At 40.5% G+C, this 22451-nt stretch overlaps 1 protein-coding gene across 1 annotated transcript in view; it reads right to left on the bottom strand.

The window, feature by feature from the left end:
• Positions 1-8079: 8079 nt before the first annotated feature.
• Positions 8080-22451, bottom strand: part of LOC124722395 (elongation of very long chain fatty acids protein 7-like) — a 195451-nt gene continuing 181079 nt past the window's right edge. Inside the window, exons 7-8 of the mRNA XM_047247566.1 lie at positions 12831-13077; positions 8080-9150 (exon numbers count right to left, since the gene is read on the bottom strand). Of these exons, the coding sequence (XP_047103522.1) occupies positions 12835-13077 (243 nt within the window). The 3' untranslated portion in view covers positions 8080-9150; positions 12831-12834. The remainder of the gene's footprint in view (positions 9151-12830; positions 13078-22451) is intronic.

Below are 22451 nucleotides of genomic sequence, written 5' to 3'. Positions count from 1 at the left end.
ATATCCACCTTTCGCAGCAATGCAGGCTGCTATTCTCCCATGGAGACGATCGTAGAGATGCTGGATGTAGTCCTGTGGAACGGCTTGCCATGCCATTTCCACATGGCGCCTCAGTTGGACCAGCGTTCGTGCTGGACGTGCAGACCGCGTGAGACGACGCTTCATCCAGTCCCAAACATGCTCAATGGGGGACAGATCCGGAGATCTTGCTGGCCAGGGTAGTTGACTTACACCTTCTAGAGCACGTTGGGTGGCACGGGATACATGCGGACGTGCATTGTCCTGTTGGAACAGCAAGTTCCCTTGCCGGTCTAGGAATGGTAGAACGATGGGTTCGATGACGGTTTGGATGTACCGTGCACTATTCAGTGTCCCCTCGACGATCACCAGTGGTGTACGGCCAGTGTAGGAGATCGCTCCCCACACCATGATGCCGGGTGTTGGCCCTGTGTGCCTCGGTCGTATGCAGTCCTGATTGTGGCGCTCACCTGCACGGCGCCAAACACGCATACGACCATCATTGGCACCAAGGCAGAAGCGACTCTCATCGCTGAAGACGACACGTCTCCATTCGTCCCTCCATTCACGCCTGTCGCGACACCACTGGAGGCGGGCTGCACGATGTTGGGGCGTGAGCGGAAGACGGCCTAACGGTGTGCGGGACCGTAGCCCAGCTTCATGGAGACGGTTGCGAATGGTCCTCGCCGATACCCCAGGAGCAACAGTGTCCCTAATTTGCTGGGAAGTGGCGGTGCGGTCCCCTACGGCACTGCGTAGGATCCTACGGTCTTGGCGTGCATCCGTGCGTCGCTGCGGTCCGGTCCCAGGTCGACGGGTACGTGCACCTTCCGCCGACCACTGGCGACAACATCGATGTACTGTGGAGACCTCACGCCCCACGTGTTGAGCAATTCGGCGGTACGTCCACCCGGCCTCCCGCATGCCCACTATACGCCCTCGCTCAAAGTCCGTCAACTGCACATACGGTTCACGTCCACGCTGTCGCGGCATGCTACCAGTGTTAAGACTGCGATGGAGCTCCGTATGCCACGGCAAACTGGCTGACACTGACGGCGGCGGTGCACAAATGCTGCGCAGCTAGCGCCATTCGACGGCCAACACCGAGGTTCCTGGTGTGTCCGCTGTGCCGTGCGTGTGATCATTGCTTGTACAGCCCTCTCGCAGTGTCCGGAGCAAGTATGGTGGGTCTGACACACCGGTGTCAATGTGTTCTTTTTTCCATTTCCAGGAGTGTATATTCACTTATGAAATTTGTTGTTAATAATCCAACCCAGTTTAAAAGTAATAGCAGTGTGCATAGCTATAACAGCAGGAGAAATGGTGATCTTCACTATGCAGGGTTAAATCTGACACATTCCACATCATTACGAATTGTTGTACTCATGATCTATGGAACAAGTATTAATCTAATCTAATCTAATCTAATCTACTACCGGCATCAGTACATGCTGTTTGTATTATATTTCAGTGTTTGGCAGATGGAGTTTTTTGAGGATTAAAATCAAAGCAATGTATGCTGTATTTGGATGATATCTTTGGTTTTGCAAAATATATGAGCATGTAATAAATAACAGTGGGTTACAGATAGATCCTAGATTGGTGGACACCATTCAGAGGTTTCCAATGCTTCAAGCAGTAAAGGAGTTTTATGAGATGTAATTGTTGTGCCATGTACCATATAAATGAAGTTAAATTAATTGAAATTATGAAGGAGTTTGTTTGGTGTATTTTGCTTGAGATAATAGATTGCAGATTGTAAGATAAATCTTACCTTGGTGATAGGTTAATAGTTATCTTGGGGGATATCAAGTGTGTAGTCATCGAATGTTGATTTAAGTGTCAGGAAGTCATTTCTTAAAGTATTTGTATGGAGTGTAGCCATGTATGGAAGTGAAACATGGACAATAAATAGTTTGGACAAGAAGAGAACAGAAGCTTTCGAATTGTGGTGCTACAGAAGAATGCTGAAGATTAGATGGGCAGAACACATAACTAATGAGTAGGTATTGAATAGAATTGGGAAGAAGAGGAGTCTGTGGCACAACTTGACTAGAAGAAGGGACCGGTTGGTAGGACACGTTCTGAGGCATCAAGGAATCACAAATTTAGCATTGGAGGGCAGCGTGGAGGGTAAAAATCGTAGAGAGAAACCAAGAGATGAATACACTAAGCAGATTCAGAATGATGTACGTTGCAGTAAGTATTGGGAGATGAAGGAGCTTGCACAGGATAGAGTAGCATGGAGAGCTGCATCAAATCAGTCTCAGGACTGAAGACAACAACAACAATCTACTTGAATTGTTTTGTCATGTTAGTGTAGAAATTTGGAGGTTTGTTGTGTCATTCATGTAACATCAGATGATGGTGATGGAGTTTGTTTATTCTGTTGTGTGAATATAGCATATAGGAAGCATATCAGTTGGTATTTTCTGATTGTATGGCTGTGGTCACAACTGTGGTAACAGCAGTTTTGTTTTGCCACAGGGATCCATAAAAGAGAATTGTTTTTAGGGGGAAAGGAGTGGAAAGGTGCCTGTGGGACCTCCTTGCACTGCAACCTTATTTCCAGAAGCTGGGTCCACATCAGGTGTATTTGGTATACAACACAATGGTAGTTATCACAGATTGTTTCAATCAGGTATGATCTAAGGGTATACAACAGTGTCACAGTGGATACCAGCACAAAATCATGGTAGTAGGTATCTTGTCTTCAATTACCATCTTGATCTGGATTCTCACCTGTGTAGCCTATATATATATATATATATATCTCTGATGGAAAACCATCCATCTTCCTGAATCCCCTGTTCACCAGATACCAACTGAGTCAGTCACCCTGAGAATGTAGAAAAAGAAAAAAAAATGGATAATGTGCTTTGGACTGGACTTGTGGAAAAGCAGTTAGAGTGGGAGTGTTAATATTGCCATTTCAAAAAAGAAAAAAAGACGTATAATGTACTATGTTATAGTTGTTGTGGTCTCCAGTCTGCAGACTAGTTTGATGTCTCTCTCCATGCTGCTCTACCCTAAGAAAGCCTCTTCACCACCAAATAATTACTGCAACATACGTCCTTTTGAACCTGCTTACTGTATTCACTTATTGGTCTCCCTCTACAATTTTTACTCCCCACCCATACTTTCCTCCAATACTAAATTGTTGATCCCTTGATGTCTCAGAATGTGTTCTATCAACCAACCCCTTCGTTTAGTCAAATTATTCCACAAATTTATTTTCTCCTCAATTCTGTTCAGTATCTCCCCATTGGTTACATGGTCTACCCATCTCATCCTTAGCATTCTTCTGTAGCATCACATTTCAAAAGCTTCTATTCTCATCTTGTGTGAGCTGTTTATTGTCTACATTTCACTTTCATACAAAGCTACACTCCAGACAAATACCTTCAGGAAAAGGTTCCTAGTACTTAAATCTATTATTGTTGGTAACAAACTTCTCTTCTTCAGAACTTTTTTCTTTCTATTGGCAATCTATGTTTTACATTCTCTTTACTTCAGCCATCATCAGTTATTTCACTGCGCAAGTAGCAAAACTCATTTATTACTTTTAGTGTCTCATTTTCTGATCTAATTCACTCACCTTGTTTTTTTTTATATTCATTTTGTATCCTTTTAAAACAGTGTCTATTCCATTCAATTGCTCTTCCAAGCCCTTTGCTGTTTCAGACAAAATTACGGTGTCATAAACAAACCTCAAAATTATTATTTCTTCTCCCTGGACTCTAAGTCCATTGCCAAAATTTTGTTTGGTTTCCTTTACTGCTTGTTCACTGTACAAACTGAATAACATCAGCGTTAGGCTACAACCCTGTCCCACTCCTCCCTCAACTACTGCTTCCCTATTGTGCCTATCGACCCATATAATTGCCATCTGTACTAACTGTAAATAGCCTTTTGGTCTCTGTATTTTTCCCCTGCCACCTTCAGAATTTCAAAGAGTGTATTCCAGTTGAATTGTCAAAAGCTTTCTCCAAATCTACAAAAGCTATAAATATAGGTTTGCTTTTCCTTAACCTACATTTCTTTGGAATCCAAACTGATCTTCCCCAAGGTTGATTTCTTCTAGTTTTCCATTCTTCTGTAAATACACTCCTGGAAATGGAAAAAAGAACACATTGACACCGGTGTGTCAGACCCACCATACTTGCTCCGGACACTGCGAGAGGGCTGTACAAGCAATGATCACACGCACGGCACAGCGGACACACCAGGAACCGCGGTGTTGGCCGTTGAATGGCGCTAGCTGCGCAGCATTTGTGCACCGCCGCCGTCAGTGTCAGTCAGTTTGCCGTGTCATAAGGAGCTCCATCCCAGTCTTTAACACTGGTAGCATGCCGCAACAGCGTGGACGTGAACCGTATGTGCAGTTGACGGACTTTGAGCGAGGGCGTATAGTGGGCATGCGGGAGGCCGGGTGGACGTACCGCCGAATTGCTCAACACGTGGGGCGTGAGGTCTCCACAGTAAATCGATGTTGTTGCCAGTGGTAGGCGGAAGGTGCACGTGCCCGTCGACCTGGGACTGGACTGCAGCGACGCACGGATGCACGCCAAGACCGTAGGATCCTACGCAGTGCCGTAGGGGACCGCACCGCCACTTCCCAGCAAATTAGGGACACTGTTGCTCCTGGGGTATCGGCGAGGACCATTCGCAACCGTCTCCATGAAGCTGGGCTACGGTCCCGCACACCATTAGGCCGTCTTCCGCTCATGCCCCAACATCGTGCAGCCCACCTACAGTGGTGTCGCGACAGGCGTGAATGGAGGGACGAATGGAGACATGTCGTCTTCAGCGATGAGAGTCGCTTCTGCCTTGGTGCCAATGATGGTCGTATGCGTGTTTGGCGCCGTGCAGGTGAGCGCCACAATCAGGACTGCATACGACCGAGGCACACAGGGCCAACACCCGGCATCATGGTGTGGGGAGCGATCTCCTACACTGGCCGTACACCACTGGTGATTGTCGAGGGGACACTGAATAGTGCACGGTACATCCAAACCGTCATCGAACCCATCGTTCTACCATTCCTAGACCGGCAAGGGAACTTGCTGTTCCAACAGGACAATGCACGTCCGCATGTATCCCGTGCCACCCAACGTGCTCTAGAAGGTGTAAGTCAACTACCCTGGCCAGCAAGATCTCCGGATCTGTCCCCCATTGAGCATGTTTGGGACTGGATGAAGCGTCGTCTCACGCGGTCTGCACGTCCAGCACGAACGCTGGTCCAACTGAGGCGCCATGTGGAAATGGCATGGCAAGCCGTTCCACAGGACTACATCCAGCATCTCTACGATCGTCTCCATGGGAGAATAGCAGCCTGCATTGCTGCGAAAGGTGGATATACACTGTACTAGTGCCGACATTGTGCATGCTCTGTTGCCTGTGTCTATGTGCCTGTGGTTCTGTCAGTGTGATCATGTGATGTATCTGACCCCAGGAATGTGTCAATAAAGTTTCCCCTTCCTGGGACAATGAATTCACGGTGTTCTTATTTCAATTTCCAGGAGTGTAATTTGCTAGTATTTCTTAACCATGACTTGTGTTCACTAATATTTACACACGTCAGCAGCTGCTTTCCTTCTCATCCTGTACGGTACGTCTCCCCCTGACCTGCGGCTCTGGGTGACTTTCCTGAAATCTACACCTTTTCCTAGACCTCTCCAGTACTTCTCCTTCACCCTTCTTCCTTCCCCTTCAACCCTTCTGCCTGAAAAAGGAACCACTGGCTCCAAAAGCTTGCCAATCACAACAGTTTTTTATGTGTGTGTTCTGCTGCCGCTTGGTGAGTAGATGTTTTATCTATCCCATTAAATAATTATGCCAGATAGAATAGTTTTATTATGGCCGGCTCCCACTAAGGATATCAGTAGTTCTGAGGAAATACCATCTCCTCCAGAGGACTTGCTTTGACTTCAGTAATTCATAGATTTAGAAACAGCTCACATTTCGGTGAACTGAATATTCTGAAAGAGGGGGTGGGGGGTTGGGGGGTGGGGGTGGGGGTGGAGAGGATGTTATGCTAACACTTATCCTAGTGGGAGGAGTGTTATGCTAACAACTTCCCTAGCAGGCTTCATAATCCGTAGCCACGCAACCCAGTGTGCTGCCTTTGAAATTTCATTTCCAGGGCTGGAACACTGCTGAGCTGACATGGTGCAAGTCACTGCTTCAGCACTGTGGCTGGACCCTGATGCAGTGCTGCCTGGCCCCTCTACATGACTAAAATTGCACCTTTTCATAATAGACCCACAATGAGCAAGTATTAACACTAGCCACTCACGGACCAAACATCACTCATTATTGACTACTGCCTACACCGAGAACTACTCCATGCCTGTCATCAATAAAATGTCCACCTGCCGCCATTAGCCATGGCTTGAGTTGAGCCTAGACCTGATGCTACCAGAACTTGAAGTGGTATGATCCAGCATGGGCCACCTGCAGGCTGACATCAACAACTCCTGGGCATATCTGAGGGGTCCTTAGTTCAGAGTCTGTGCCTGGATGTCTCCCACACATGACCTACTGCCAAGGTGCCACCCACCCTTTGCACAAGCACTCTGCTGCCCCTGCCCTGCATACACATGCTATGATGCCACAGACTTTCATCCACGGGTTGTTGGTGTTGCTTTCTTCACTGAGGCCCAGACGTCTGTGCTCCAACCTGACTCTATGGGTCATGCCTCCATTCTTGTGTCACTGCTCACTATCATGTCCAGTGCTGGACTGGCCATGCTACATAATCATCTGATACAACAAACAGAAGAATTATTATCGCACAGGGCTGCCACATGACTGTGATTTGCTTAGTGGAGCAGCTACTGCAGCTACCACACGCTGCTGCATGTTTTGTTTGTTAGAGCTCTGCCACCCTGTGTCATCACTCACTATCAAGATACCATCTTTGGTGTCTGCCTTTGGATACACTCTTGTAATTTTTTAAAACACCTATCACTTTGTTTTATTTTCTTCACTATTTTGTTTTAGCTATTTATTAGGCTCAGCTTCTGAGTTAGTTTCTTTAAACATATGTAGCATCTGTGCAATATAAGTCTGTGATGAGCAAGATCTTCAGTTTTGAAGTTTGATATTATTAAAAATGTAAAATCAGTGACTCATTTCAGATGGCCACATGATGTATTTGTGTGTAGTAGGCACCTACAGCAAAATAAATAAATTAAATTACACTGTAAAGGCAGAACTGAGCACAAAACAAAAAAATATGGGCTGATGATAACATGTTCCATATATTTTTCTTCACAGGCAACAATACAGAAAAATATACATGTAGCATACCACTTACCCAAAGTACAAAAATTTTGGCAGTGAATTCAGTTCATCAATCAAATGGCACAGTTATTTTTGAATCACAGATTTTAATCTTATTTAAAGGACATAATATTGATATTTTGAAATACAGCAAAAATACGGATGTAAGAATTATACCGTTCATGTAATAACAATGTTTGCTCTGTGTTCCATTCTACTGATAGACTTAAAAGTCCTCTGGTATTCAGCAGATCAAAGCAAAACAATAGAACCATTTCAACAGAAGCTGTATTCAAAATATTTTTGAATGACTGTCTTTTCTGTTGCCTGTCTTGTGGTAAATCAGTGCTATCAAACATAAGACAACTTATTTCATGTTTCTAAATGTTAAATTATTTACCTTATTGTTGAGTATACATATATGCATCAATGTGCAAGGACACTTATGTGTAATAAATGTAGGTATAGTTACATTTAGAATGATTGTAACAGACATCTGAATGAAAATTTACTGAAAAGTTATTAATCTAGAAGGGAACAAAGAAACCAAGAAATTCAGAAAAAATGCTTAATGATGTTACATTTTTCTTTAATTTTTGGGTAATGGAATGTACTAGAAACAATTCAGAGTGATAAAGCTGAAGAAATACATCATTATCGATGAATGAAATCCTTAATAAATGTACAATAAATAGACATTTTTACAAACAACCTTTCGGTTTATAACATCAATGACTAAATAAACTTAAAAAGACATAAAAAAAGCTTCTTGAGATATAAATAATTTATTTTTGATAATTATTTGCAGTTTAACAAAGGAAAGAAAGTGTACATAGCTTTTTATTATTGACACATTCCACAAACCCAAAGGCTATTCTTCAATTTATGATGAGAGTGTGATGTGTGTGCATATGATTTTTTTTTATTTGTGGAAGGTAAATAGTATCTCAATTTATAAAGTTTTTTAAAGGTTGTGTTAAATTTTAATCAATCTCTAAGACAATAAAGATAGATTCATTATTTTATCAGCATAATGAAGTTTTGTTACTAAAAGTAAACTTAGAAGCCAATTTAAGAATAACTCATGGCATTTCTGTTACTATTCACAAAATTTGTCAGAAAGTGGCACATTTTTAATATTTCATCAGTCCAGATGGCTGCAAGAAATAAGTTAACTGAATGAATTTTGAGTGTATTATATGCGTGTCAATCAAGGTAAAAGTATGTGACAAATAGTGTTTCATCAGTGAATGTGAAATGTGAAGTACAGTTTTTAATCATTCCAATGAATTTTACATTGTGTGTTCATCTTCATTATCCTATAATTTGTAAAATTATTATCTAAGGCAAATGATCTTTAACATACTTGGTCGAAAGCTAGTGAATCAAAGTATCATACATATTTATAACAGTTTCTTAAACCATGTGAAACATAATGTATTGTGAAGTAGTCATATGGCAGACAGGTGCAGTATTACATCTGGAACCACCATACCCATACAGAAAAACCTTTGGTTTGACAAGTAAAATGTCAAAAATACTATACTAAATAAAAGATATGTCCACTATTCTTCCCTTTTTCCATTCAAAAGCTAACAGAGAGCACAAAAATAACATGTACTACATCTTATGACAAAACAGTGGGTTTCAAACAGAAACCATGGAAATATCATAGAGATTAATTTTCCATTATTTCTGCAGCATTGACAAATACAACATGCAAAACGTTCATTGACACAGCTGCATAATCAGTGCTTCAGATGATGAAACAGTCTATGTTGGGCAGCTTTTCGACATACCACAGCCATAGACAGAAAAATGAATGGCAAAGTTTCCTTTCTGATCCTGTAAAATAAAATACTTTAAGTGCTTTGAGAATGACTAGCTCAAAAATGAGTGGTAAATTAAAACATAAAAAATATAGTGTCTCTTCTCAAGATTAATCCTATAGCTCCACTTCTATAATTGTTAGTTAAATGAATGTACTCCCTCACTTCATAACTTGTAGGTAAGTTGTGAAACACCAAGTTATACTTTAATGTTTTGATAACATATCAAGTCTGGGTGTGCACATAAGTATTGGTAACTATTTTAAGGAGTCACAGGAACGTCCAAAATAAGAAAGCATACTGATACTGGTAACGTTCTCATAATATGTTTTACCTAAAAAAAAGGTGTTTTCAGTTCTCCTAGAATTTTGTAAAAATCTGTCTTGTGTGAAATAATGTTCTTGGAACTAAATTGCAAAACTTTTTTTATATTTTTGTAGTAAAATCATGAAATGTTTATTCACTATGATTCTACATTGGCAGGCATGTATTTTATGGAGGTTGTGTAATGAATGTTACAAGTCTGTATAGTTCGTGCAATTTTTATTTTCTTTGGCAAAACTTTGAAATATTTATTGTTTAGGATGTGTATGAAACAAGTGGAACAGTTTAGGTGGGCACAACTGTAATGAGGAGTCATAGTGCTGGATCATGATAATTTAGTGGCAATATTCAGTGTCCCTGTTCCTCAGAGTCAGCACTAACAGTGCACAACATGGAATACAAAACATGTATTTCGTTTACAGCATTATAGTGTGTGGGTGGTGCCAATACAACCTTATACCACTACCCCATGAAATGAGCAACAATGAAAATGTCTGCAGATTGTATAAAGATTGTTCTGGTTTTGGGACACAGTAGAACACTTTTTTGTAAATTATGGTATCTCTCTTAAAAATGCACAGCATATTTATAGACTCTTGAATATAATCATTTAAGATACTCTTTGGTACAAGAGACAAAGTTAATAACCTACTTGCATTTAAAAATTTAACTAGGTACATCTATAATTTGACAATGGACTATAATTATCACCTTAAACTAGATTTAGCAAATATAATATGTTGGTTAAGTAATGTAGGTATGAAATAAGATTAAATCAGTGTATACTCATGCCTATCATCATAGTATTTATGTATATGAAACAGACAATGCAGCCTAAGTCAGGTCCTCTTGTTACAATAACTACTATTCAAAGGTGAACATGACACTTTTCTTGCAGCAACTTGTTGCTCCGCATCAAGTATATGACAAAAAATTAAACTTTCATTTTCATTTCTTTAGCTGTAAACACTGAAGTACTTTACAAATAGCTTTCTTGCGAACAACAAAATTTCCTTATCAAAATTGTCTGTATCAAAAAATGTTATTGAGTGATGTAGGAGGAGCAGTACTTATGATGGTACACTCACGTTGGGTTTCCTGTGGCTTCCATAAATCACTTCAGGTGAATGTTAGGAGTATTTCTTCATATCAGCCACCTCTTATGTATTTTCAGTCCTTATTCCTTTGGGCTCTTGTTTCCTGCCCCAAATGACAGTGATGCATTTGGCTATTTTCTCTTACAACTTCCCAGAAAAATCTGGATCATCATTTCTTGTAGCGTATCCTTTACCTTCTCATATTTTGTTTCTTTCCATCTGGGTATTTATTGTAGGCCTACATCTTAGTGTAAATGTGTTTTAAGTGTTTTTTAAGGTCTCATTTTTTGGTTATTATATTTTCTTATCTGATTTCTATTACTTATGTAGCAATTAATTCATGATGAAGTAGTGTTGACTAACATGGTCACATGGAAACTGATGAATTACAATTGAAATCTCTATTTCTCATTTTCATTTCATTTTTATTGAGATTCTAAAGGGGTTGGATAAAAATGTAGGAACACCATGAGAAATACATGTTTGATTGTGAATGCAGATGCTAGCCAGGCCTGCAGTTTGCATTGCTATGTTTGACCACAAACAACACTTGTGCAGTGTCCTTGATACACTGCATGTGTCAGTCATGGTCAGAATAGTGTCCTGTGAAGCTATGAGTGCATTGTTTTGCAGATAAGTGAATTTGAATGTGGGCAAATTGTTGGTGCTCAATTCTGCAACCAAGGTATCTGTAAAGTGTTTGGTGTTTCAAGAGGCACTGCATCAAAGATTTATACCATATACAGCAACAGTGGAAAAACATCAGCCACTAAGTAGCAATGCAGATGAAAATGTGTGTTGAATGATTGTGACAGGAATTTTTGAAAAGGATTGTGATGAAAAGTAGAGGATGACAGCTGCAAAAGTCACTGCAGAACCTGTCAGCACTGAAACAACACAAAGGGAGCTCCATAAGCAGGGAATTTGCAAAGCATGGAATTTCAAAACTACACATTAGTGATGCAAATATCCATAACAGGAAAATGTGGTGCTAAAGCTATAAAACCTGGACTATAGAGCAATGGAAGAAAGACACTTGATCAGATGAGTCTTGCTTTTCGACTTCTGGCAGAGTTTGTGCCCCAAGAGTGAATCATGGTGGGAACTTGGTGTTGTTTTAGAGATCCAGATTGTGGTATTCCATGGGATCCGTGAGTACTTTGCAATGTCGCATTGCTGCCAAGGTACATCCCATGGTACAGTGTTTGTTCCCCAATGTTAATGCTGTGTTCCAAGGCAAGAGGGCCCCTGTTCACGCAATCTGAATGATGCCGGACTGGTTTTATGAGCTTGAAAATGAAGTGTCACATCTCCCATAGTCACTACAATCACCAGATATCAATATTATTGAGCCATTCTGTTCCACTTTGGAGAGAAGGGAGCATGATTACTACATACCTCCATTATCATTACCTTCAGTTGCCACTATTTTGCATAAAGAATGGCATATGATTCTCTTAAATACTTTACAGGACTTACATTTATGAATTATGAGATGAAAGGAAGCTGTTTTGAATCCCATAGGCATGGTAATGTGTTGTGTTGTTGTTGTTTTTCCATATTCTTGTCCACCTTTGTACATTATTGTTTGTTTGTTTTATATCTCATATTGTATACCTATTAAAACATTGTGACTTGCAGTCTGGCCTCAGAAGCCAGGGACAGTGATTTTGTGTGTGTGTGTGTGTGTGTGTGTGTGTGTGTGTGTGTGTGTGTGTGTGTGTGTGGAAAGCGTGTATGTTGTCTAATTCAGAAGAAGGCCTTTTAGCCAAAAGCTTACTTATTAGCAGCCGTTTTGTTGTGCCTGCCCGTGGCTCAGCATCTCTACTATATGATGAGTAGCAGTCTATCCTTTTCAGGGTACTGCAATTAATTTAATCTGTTTGTTTGTAAAATTACACTGCCTTTTCCACAGTTTCCTGAGCTTTTCAGGCACTCAATTACGAATCTTTGCCTTTACTGATTCTTAAGGTACATTCATTATTAAAACACTGGAAACTTACACACATCCTAACCTTCATGGAAAGAACGTTAACATACTTCTGAAAGCATATAACTAAGTACAGGTACTGGAAATCAGCGGTAACTGGTATTTCCAGCACCAAACTGGCATATCACAATAAGCTTTGAAACAGCAAAATATATTTTTACTTTCAAAATACAATAATAATAGCTACAATATTTGAAAAAAAGCAAGAGCATTAATTTATAGCTTTGAACATTTGTAGTTTTCTAAGATAAAATTTTCTTATTAATGAAATTCTAGACTAATTACCTCATCATGCTTCCTTTTCTTTATTATGTGAATCTTGTTTTTCTTCAACCACTTTTCCATTACTTATAGACTTCTCCTCACCAGACTGATTTTTGTTGAAGCTTGAATATGCCTTTCCATAAAAGTCATTAAATAAATAATAAAAGAATATGGCGTTTGGTAGTGTCAAGAAAACTGACCATCTAGGGTAGCCACAGTCATAGAAGACCAACTGGAAGGAATGCAAGAAAGCCAGACAAAATTGGCCCTGTAAATGATAAGATGCGTTCACTTTACAAAAATATTTACTAACTTTGATTTTTTTAGTTTAGTATATTGACTGGTCTATATCTGTTTAGCTATTCATGATAAGCTACAATTGGAAATATTTTATAATGATTATAAAGAAATTTTGAAGGTAAAATGTAAAGCATACACATCCTGATAAAACTGAATATAGCTTATGTTACACTGACTAAATGAAATAAATAGTAGGTAACTGTCATTGTTAATACAATAACATTTTAAAAATAAAAAATACAGAGAATAAGATACTGATTTAGTGGAAAAATCATAGATCTTAAACAAAAGTACTGCTGCCAAATGCTCAGCTTCATATACACATTAAATGAATGTAAATGGGAACATATCAACTTATAAACCTCTGATTCAATTTGAACCAAACTTGGTAGACATATTACTTATTTTCTGGAAATAAGCACTGTGGTAGTAAGAACTACCTAGCTCTCACAGAGGTGGGTGTGACATAGGAGGATGACAGACTGAGGAGGAGATGGGCAGAGAGACAGGGGAAGAGGAGGTGGACAGATAGAGGGGGAAGGAGATAGGCAGAGAGAGCATGGAAGGAGGGAATGGATAGAGAGAGGGGGAGAGGATTGGGGAGGAGGAGATGAGAGTAAGTGAGAAGATGAGGAGGAAGTGGACATAGAGAGGAGAGGAGGAGATAAATGGAGAGAGGGGTGAACAGGTGATGGAAAGAGAGAGGGGGGAGATGAGATGGAAAGACAGAGGTGGAAGAGGTGATGGGAGGAGAGAGGGAGACAAGGAGATGGATAGAAAGAGGGAGAGGAGGAGGTGGAAAGAGAGAAGGGCGAGGAGGTGATGGACAGAGAGAGGGGAAAGAGTAGATATACAGAGAGATGGTGAGGTGGAGATGAGCAGAGAGAAGGAGAAGAAAGAGATGGAAAGATGGAGTGAGGAAGGAAATGGACAGAGAAAGGGGGAGGAAGTAGGAGATGGAGAGGGAATGGGGTAGGAGGAGATGGACATGGAGAGGGCAGGAGATGGACACAGAGAGGTGGGGAGGAGACAGAGAGAGGGGGAAGGAGATGGACAGAGAGATGGGAAGGTGGACAGAAAAAGGAGGAAGTGTAGATGCCAGATGGAAGATGGTGAAGGGAAGTGGACAGGCAGAAAAGAAAGCTGGGCTGAATAGCCAGGTGGAAGTACTGGTAGTGTGAGATACCCCTATTTCCTTTAGCAGAAGGGGTGACATGTAAAAATGTTCTGAAACTACCTTTTGTTACTTGTTTTCTGTATTGAGTTGACCATGAGTTGACCATTGAGGAGCTGAGGTGACCATGAGAAATAGATCGAATAACCAATGGAAGGATAATGCTGCACGAGTCGGGGTGTGGAATGTAAGAAACTTGATCATGGCAGGGAAGCTATAAAATCTGAAAAGGGAAATGCAAAAGCTGAATCTAGACACAGTGGGGGTCAGTAAAGTGAACTGGAAAGAAGATAAGGATTCCTGATTAGATGCTTATAGGATAATATCAATGGCAGCAGAAAATAGTATAACAGGAGTAGGATTCATTATGAATATGTAGATATGGCAGAGAGTGTCTTAATGTGAACAGTTTCTGTGATAGGGTTGTTCTTATCAGAATCAACAGCAAACCAACAATAACAATGACAATTCAAGCATACATGCCAATGTCGCAGCCTGAAGATAAAGAGACAGGGAAAGTATATGAGGATACTGAAAGGGTAGTGAAGAATGTAAAGGGAGATGAAAATCTAATAGTCATGGGGAACTGGAATGCAGTTTTAGGGGAAGGAGAAGAAGAAAGAGTTGCTGGAGAATATGGCCTTGGTACAAGGAGTGGGAGAGGAGAAAGACTAATTGAGTTCTGTAATAAATTTCAGCTAGTAATAGTGAGTACTTTGTTCAATTGCAAGAGGAGGAGGTATATTTGGTAATGGCTGGGTGATACAGTTAGATTAAATCATGGTCAGACAGAGATTCTGACATCAGATATTGGATTGTAAGGTGTACCCAGGAGCCGATATAGACTCAGATCACAATGTAGTAGTGATGAAGAGTAGATTGAAGTTTAAGAGGCTTGCCAGGAAGAATCAATACACACAGGAGTGGGATACGGAAGCACTAAGGAATGAAGAGATATACTTGAAATTCTCTAATGCTATAGATACTGCAATAAGGAATAGATCAGTAGACATTACAGTCAAAGAGGAATGGACATCTCTGAAAAAGGTTATCACAGAAGTTCGAAAGAAAAACATAAGTACAAAGAAGGTAACTACAGAGAAACCATGGGTAACAGAAGAAATACTTCAGTTGATCAGTGAAAGAAGGAAGTACAAAAATGTTCAGGGAAATTCAGGAATACAGAAATACAAGTCACTGAGGAATGAAATAAATAGGAAGTGCAGGGAAGTTAAGATGAATTGGCTGCATGAAAAATGTGAAGAGATCAAAAAAGAATGATTGTCAGAAGGACTAACTCAGCATATAGGAAAGTCAAAACAACCTTCGGTGAAATTAAAAGTAAGAGTGGTAACATTATGAGTGCAATGGGAATTCCACTGTTAAATGCAGAGTAGAGAGCAAATAGGTGGAAAGAGTACATTGAAGGCCTCTATGAGGGGGAAGGTTTGGATGATGTGATGGAAGAAGAAACAGGAGTTGATTTAGAAGAGAGAGGGGTTCCAGTATTAGAATCAGAATTTAGAAGATCTTTGGAAGACTTAAGATCAAATAAGGCAGAAGGGATAGATAATATTCCATCAGAACTTCTAAAATCATTGGGGGAAGTGGCAAGAAAACAACTATACACATTGGTGTGTAGAATGCATGAGTCTGTCGATACACCGTCTGACTTTCTGAAAAATATCATCCACACAATTCCCAAGACTGCAAGAGTTGATAGGTGCAAGAATTATTGCACAACCAGCTTAACAGTGCATGCATCCAAATTGCTGACAATAATAATACACAGAAGAATGGAAAAGAAAAATGAGATTGTGATAGATGACAATCAGTTTGGCTTTAGGAAAGGTAAAGGCATCAAAGGCACCAGAGAGACAATTCTAATGTTACAGTTGATAATGGAAGCAAGACTAAAGAAAAATCAAGACTTGTTCATAGGAGTTTTTGACCTGGGAAAGGGTTCAACAGTGTCAAATGGTGCAAGATGTTTGAAATTCTGCAGAAAATAGGGATAAGCTATAGGAAGAGATGGGTACTATACAATTTGTACAAGAGTCAAGAGGGAATAATAAGAGTGGAAGACCAAGAATGGAGTGCTTGGATTAAAAAGGACATAAGACAGGGATGTAGTCTTTTTCCTCGACAGTTCAATCTATTTATCGAAGAAGCAATGATGGAAATAAAAGAAAGGTTCAGGAGTAGAATTAAAATTCATGGTGAAAGGATATCAATGATACAATGAGATTGCTATCCTCAGTGAAAGTGAAGAAGAATTACATGATCCGCTGAATGGACTGAACAGCCCAATGAATACAGAATATGGATTGAGAGTAAATAAAAAAAAAGGTGAAGTAATGAGAAGTAGCAGAAATGAGAACAGTGCAAAATTGAACATCAAGATTGATGGTCATGTAGTAGATGAAGTTAAGGAATTCTACTAACTAGGCAGCAAAGTAACCAACGACGGACTGAGCAAGGACATCAAAAGTAGACTTGCCCTGGCAATGAGTGAATTCCAGCCCAAGAGAAGTCAACTAGTATCAAACATAGGCTTTAATTTGAGGGAGAAATTTCTGAGAATGTACGTCTGAAGCACATCACTGTATGATAGTGAAACATGGACTGTGGGAAAACCAGAACAGAAGAGAACTGAAGCATTTGAGATGTGGTCTACAGCTGAATGTTGAAAAATCAGTGGACTGAAAAGGTAAGGAGTGAGGAGGTTCTGTGCAGAATTGGATTGGAATGGAATATCTGCAAAACACTGACAAGGATAAGGGACAGGACAATAGGACATCTATTAAGACATCAGGGAATAACTTCCATAATACTAGAGGGAGCAGTAGAGGATAAAAACTGAAGAGGAAGACAGAGATTGAAATACATCCAGCAAATAATTGAAGACATAGGTAACAAGTGGTACTATGAGATGAAGAGGTTGGCACAGGAGAGGAATTTGTTGTTTAGGAAACAAAGATCATATCACATGGGTGTATACCACAGATAAACTTGACATCCTCTTTGGGGTTGCATTGTGTAAAACAGGGTGAAGTGGGACACATTCTCAGTGAATACCCCATTGAATTTACTTCAGTGCTTCATGCCACTTTACATATAAAATTATGCAACATTGTGATATAGTGTGCCTGGGCTCAAATTTTTAAAAATACATTTGGTTATGGGCATTTCTGTGGGTTTAAGAATTGTCCCATGTCGGGGTCTCTTGGGGTGGATTGGGAGAGAAATTTATTTGTGCTTTAATCTCCCTCTAGTGCACTATGGGGGGAAAAGGAACAGAGATTTTGCCACCCCCCTACCCATTCTGCAGGTAAGTAACACCTCAGAGCACAGTAAGTAGAAAACTGTTTATTTTAGGCTGCTGTACATGAAGTTTTACTAGTTTATGTTAACAACAGGAATTTTCTGAAAAGAAGACAATTGTAATGCACTTTAACATGAAAAAAATATCATACCAACTTCCACTTATCGAACTTTCATTATGTCAACATTCTTGGACAAAGTTAGAAAGAGAAATCACCCTCTCCTGATGTCTCTATACACATCAGTACCTCATATAATATATTTTTACAGAACATCCTGGATGTCAGAAATGGGAGAATATGGAATATTGTACTTTATACCATCCTTTTTTATTAGAAAATTTACTTCAATCATATTATTCTTTGGTGTGCTGATTACCTCACCTACATGGTTTTATCTTAGAGGTCTTCCTCTGTGGTGAATTTCCCCACAATGAAGTCCCTGGCTTGTTCCCTCATTCTTAGTAGAAACTGACATTTTATTTCACCACTACTGTTCTCATCTGGAGGAATCCAAACTTTTTCTCAACAGTTCCCTTCACATCCATCAGCATTTCAACAGATCAGACATTACTGGAAGACTGATACTCAGAGATACTGGTGTAGCTGGCAGAAGTTGTGGCCAACACCTGAGGCCAAAATCAGCAGGAAAATTACTTATACCTGATTGAACAGTCAGTTTTCTGCCTCTGCTTCTTGATAAACCACTAGATACAGCTGTGACAAGCTTTTCATATACACACATTAAAAAAATTTTGCATCACCCTGGTTCCCAGAACTCCTGAAGACAGACGTTGACTGTGGATATTGTATCACAGACACAGTCCCTTTGACTGCACAGACATGTCACTAAACCTGCTCAAAGATGTAAACAACCATGCATGAGCAGCGCCTATTAGACTGAGGGGGTCTGACAGCTGATCAGTTCCAGTCATTCCACCATGAAGGAGGTACGCAGTCATGTGGTCTGTAGTTCAACCATACCTAGATGGTCAGTACCATGGTTTGATCACATCTGCAGTGTTACTTTGTGCCAGCAAGGGCTCTCAACAAGAGCAGTGTTTCGGAATGAACCAAAGCAATATTGTTTGGACATGGAGGAGATACAGAGAGACAGAAACTGTTGATGACGTGCCTTGCTCAGGCTGCACAAGGGCTACTACTGCAATTGATGGCTGCCACCTGTGGTTTATGGGTCGGAGGAGCCCTGACAGCAAAACCACCTTGTTGAATAATACTTTCTGTGCAGCCTCAGGATGTCATGTTACAACTCAAATTGTGCGCAATAGGCTGCATGATGCCCAACTTCACTCATGACGTCCATGGCAAGGTCCAACTTCACAACCATGACATCCTGCAGTGCGGTACAGATGGACCCAGTAACATGCCAAATAGACCGCTCAGGATTGGCATCATGTTCTGTTCACCGATGAGTGCCGCATATACCTTCAACTAGACAATCATCAGAGATGTGTTTGGAGGCAACCCAGTCAGACTGAACGCCTTAGACACGTTCCAGCGAGTGCCACAAGGTGGAGGTCCCCTGGTGTTCTGGGGTGGCATTATTTGGAGCCGACATATGCCACTGGTGGTCATGGAAGGCACCATAATGGCTGTATGATATGTGAATGCCATCCTCCAATTGATAGTGCAACCATATCAGCAGGATATTGGCGAGGCATTCGGCTTCATGGATGACAATTTATGCCTCCATCATCCCTATCTTGTGAATGACTTCCTTCACGATAATGACACCGCTCAACTAGGATGGCCACAGCATGTCCTCCAGACATGAACCTTATTGAAAATGCCTGGGATGGATTGAAAAGGGCTGTTTATCGATGATGTGACCCACCAACGACTCTGAGGGATCTACACCGAATCGCTGTTCAGGAGTGAGACAATTTGGACCAACAGTGGCTTGATGAAATTGTGGATAGTATGCCACAATGAATATAGGCATGCATTAATGCAAGAGGATGTGCTGCTGGGTACTAGAGGAACTGGTGTGTACAGCAATCTGGAGCACCACATCTGAAGGTCTCACTGTATGGTGGTACAACATGCAATGTGTGGTCTTCATGAGTAATAAAGAGGCCGGAAATGATGTTTATGTTGATCTCTATTCCAATTTTCTGTACAGGTTCCACAACTTTCAGAAATGAGGTGATGCAAAAGTTTTTTGATGTGTATAGAACATCTGTTCATATCTTCTCTGACTCTGAGTGCTGAACTTTCCTTGGTCCTTTCTGAAGCACGTTATGAGGATCTAATGATATTATACCACATTCTCATTGGTGTGTTTTCAACTTTCTCCAATGCTTCCTTTGGATTTCTTGGAAACTGGACACTGACAGGCAGTCCTTGTTCTGTTTTTTCCAGTTGATCAAATCAACTCTCCATGCTGCCTTCATGGACCTGAATAGAGCAACATCAGTGGCTGAGTAAGGTGTGTAGAATTCAGAGCCAGCATTATATAAGCAATATTGTGAAATTGACGTGGCCTTATGACTTCCTGGGAAGCAATGACATGGAAAATTGTCCTCCATAACAGATTTTCTTCTGTCAGACCTTCTTAAGTATGGTAAACTATTTTCAAAAACCATTCTTCAAATAATGGCATGTAAATCCAACCAGATTTGCTTAATGCATAGTGTGTGTCCTCAACACCATCTTATGTCCAAGTTGTGTAGAGACTTGTGCTTCCATTCATCTAGAAAACAAATAGTGGAAGCATTTCTCCATTTCCAGATACAACAAAAATTACACTGGTTGACAGTTTTGATGTGATCAAAAACTCTTTCAGGATCTCGACATCTGCTTCTCACAATGGTTGTGGAAGACCAAGGATCATATGTGAAGTTTGTTTCATCATAATTTTATATAGTCTCTGGAGGAATGTGTTTCAAATTAGCTTCCAGGTTTTTAGTAAGCAATGAGAGATTCTTCATCAGCAGTAGCCCTTGATCTCTTTAGAGTTTCAGATAGATTCTTGATCTAGTCCCTCCCTGGTCTTTTGTCCTTGAACTTATTCACATGATGTCCATGCCAATCAAGAAAAGTTTTCGTCATATCCCTAAAATCACCACTTTTAAGGGGAATCCCCATTTGTACACAGATTAAAATTCCTGTTACTATTGATGTTTCATGTTCCTCACTAAAACTTGCTGACCTCCATGTTCCCTCTTCAAGTTTTCATTACCCTATTTCCCAGTGTTGGTTTTGGAACACTATATTCCTCAGCTGTTTTCCTTGAAGTTTTACCACTTCTCCTGTACTCTGAAATAGCCTTTTTCATTGAATTTTAGCCATACTTAAAGAGCCCAGCACTACCATTAACGTTTTTACACTTTCTGACCATGTTCCACTTCACCCCTTGAAAACAGTAATTATTTAAACAAATTAGCCTCATGAATAAATTAATGACAAATACATTTCAAAAATTTGTTTATTACATAAACTCACTACCAGCTCTTGAGGTTGTTGGTTAGTTTGAGAATTAAATTAATGTTCTCCATAGCTAGTGAGGTGGTTTGTGAAGATATCACATAGTTTTCCTTTTCCCATATGAAAGAAAAAATTATTCAGTGAATTAGTTACTAACAGAATTACCTTAAAATATGGTGCATCTGCTTTATTAAACCTCAGTGGACGAAACTAAGAGCAGAGACTAACTTCCTTCAGAATGAATCACTAGATGTCAGCACTAACAAAATATCAAAGATGGTGATGTCTCACTTCATCCCACTCTGCAGTATTTGTGTAATATATGTGACATTTGTACATGGCATTTTAGGTCATAGGTAAAAAGCTTGTACATTAGAAAAAAATACATGTATGTGAGTATGTTCCACTCCCACTCCTAGACCACTACATTGATTTCAATGGAACTTGGTACACACACTGAGGTGACAAAAGTCGTGAGGTACCCCTTAATATAGTGTCAGACTTCCTTTTGCTCCGTGTAGCACAAAAAGTCAATGTGGCATGGACTCAACAAGCCCATGCAGATATATTGAGCCATGGTGCCTCTATAGCTGTCGATAACTGTGAATGTGTTGTTGGTGCAGGGTGTTGCACATGAACTGACCTTTTGATTAGGTACCATAAATGTCTGGTGGGATTCACATCAGGTGAAGTGGGTGGCCAGATCATTCACATGAATTTTCCAGAATGTTCTTCAAACCAGTCATGAACAACTGTGTTCTCATGACAGACATCTTTGAATGGGAACATGAATGGCTGCAAATGGTCGCCAAGTAGCCAGACATAACCATTTATAGTCAATGATTGGTTCACTTAGACCTGAGTACCCAGTCTATTCCACAGAAACATAGCCCACACCACTACAGGACCACCACCAGCTTGCACAGTGCTTGTTGACATCTTGGGTCCATGGTTTCATGGGGTCTGCTCCACACTCAGACCCTACCATCAGCACTTACAAACTGAAACTGGGACTCATCTGATCATGTCATGGTTTTCCAGCCATCTAGGGTCCAACCAATATGGGCACGAGCCCAGGACAAGTGCTGCAGGCAATTTTATGCAGTTAGCTACGGCACTACCACCGGTTGCCAGCTGTCATAGCCTATTAATGTCAAATTTCACCAGACTGTCCCAACAGATATATTCATTGTACATCCCACATTGACTTCTGCAGTTATTTCATGGAGTGTTGCTTTTCTATTAGCACTAAAAACTATATGCAAACGTCGCTGCTGTTGGTCATTAAGTGAAGGCCGTTGGCCACTGCATTGTGCACGATGAGAGGTAATACCTGAAATCTGTTTTTTTTTTTGGCACACTCTTGACGTTGTGGATCTAGGAATATTGGATCCATTA

Source organism: Schistocerca piceifrons, chromosome X (assembly GCF_021461385.2).
Source record: "Schistocerca piceifrons isolate TAMUIC-IGC-003096 chromosome X, iqSchPice1.1, whole genome shotgun sequence".
In the NCBI taxonomy this organism is placed as follows: domain Eukaryota; kingdom Metazoa; phylum Arthropoda; class Insecta; order Orthoptera; family Acrididae; genus Schistocerca; species Schistocerca piceifrons.
Note: the sequence above shows the minus strand (reverse complement) of the source record. Positions and strands in the feature narration are given on the sequence as shown.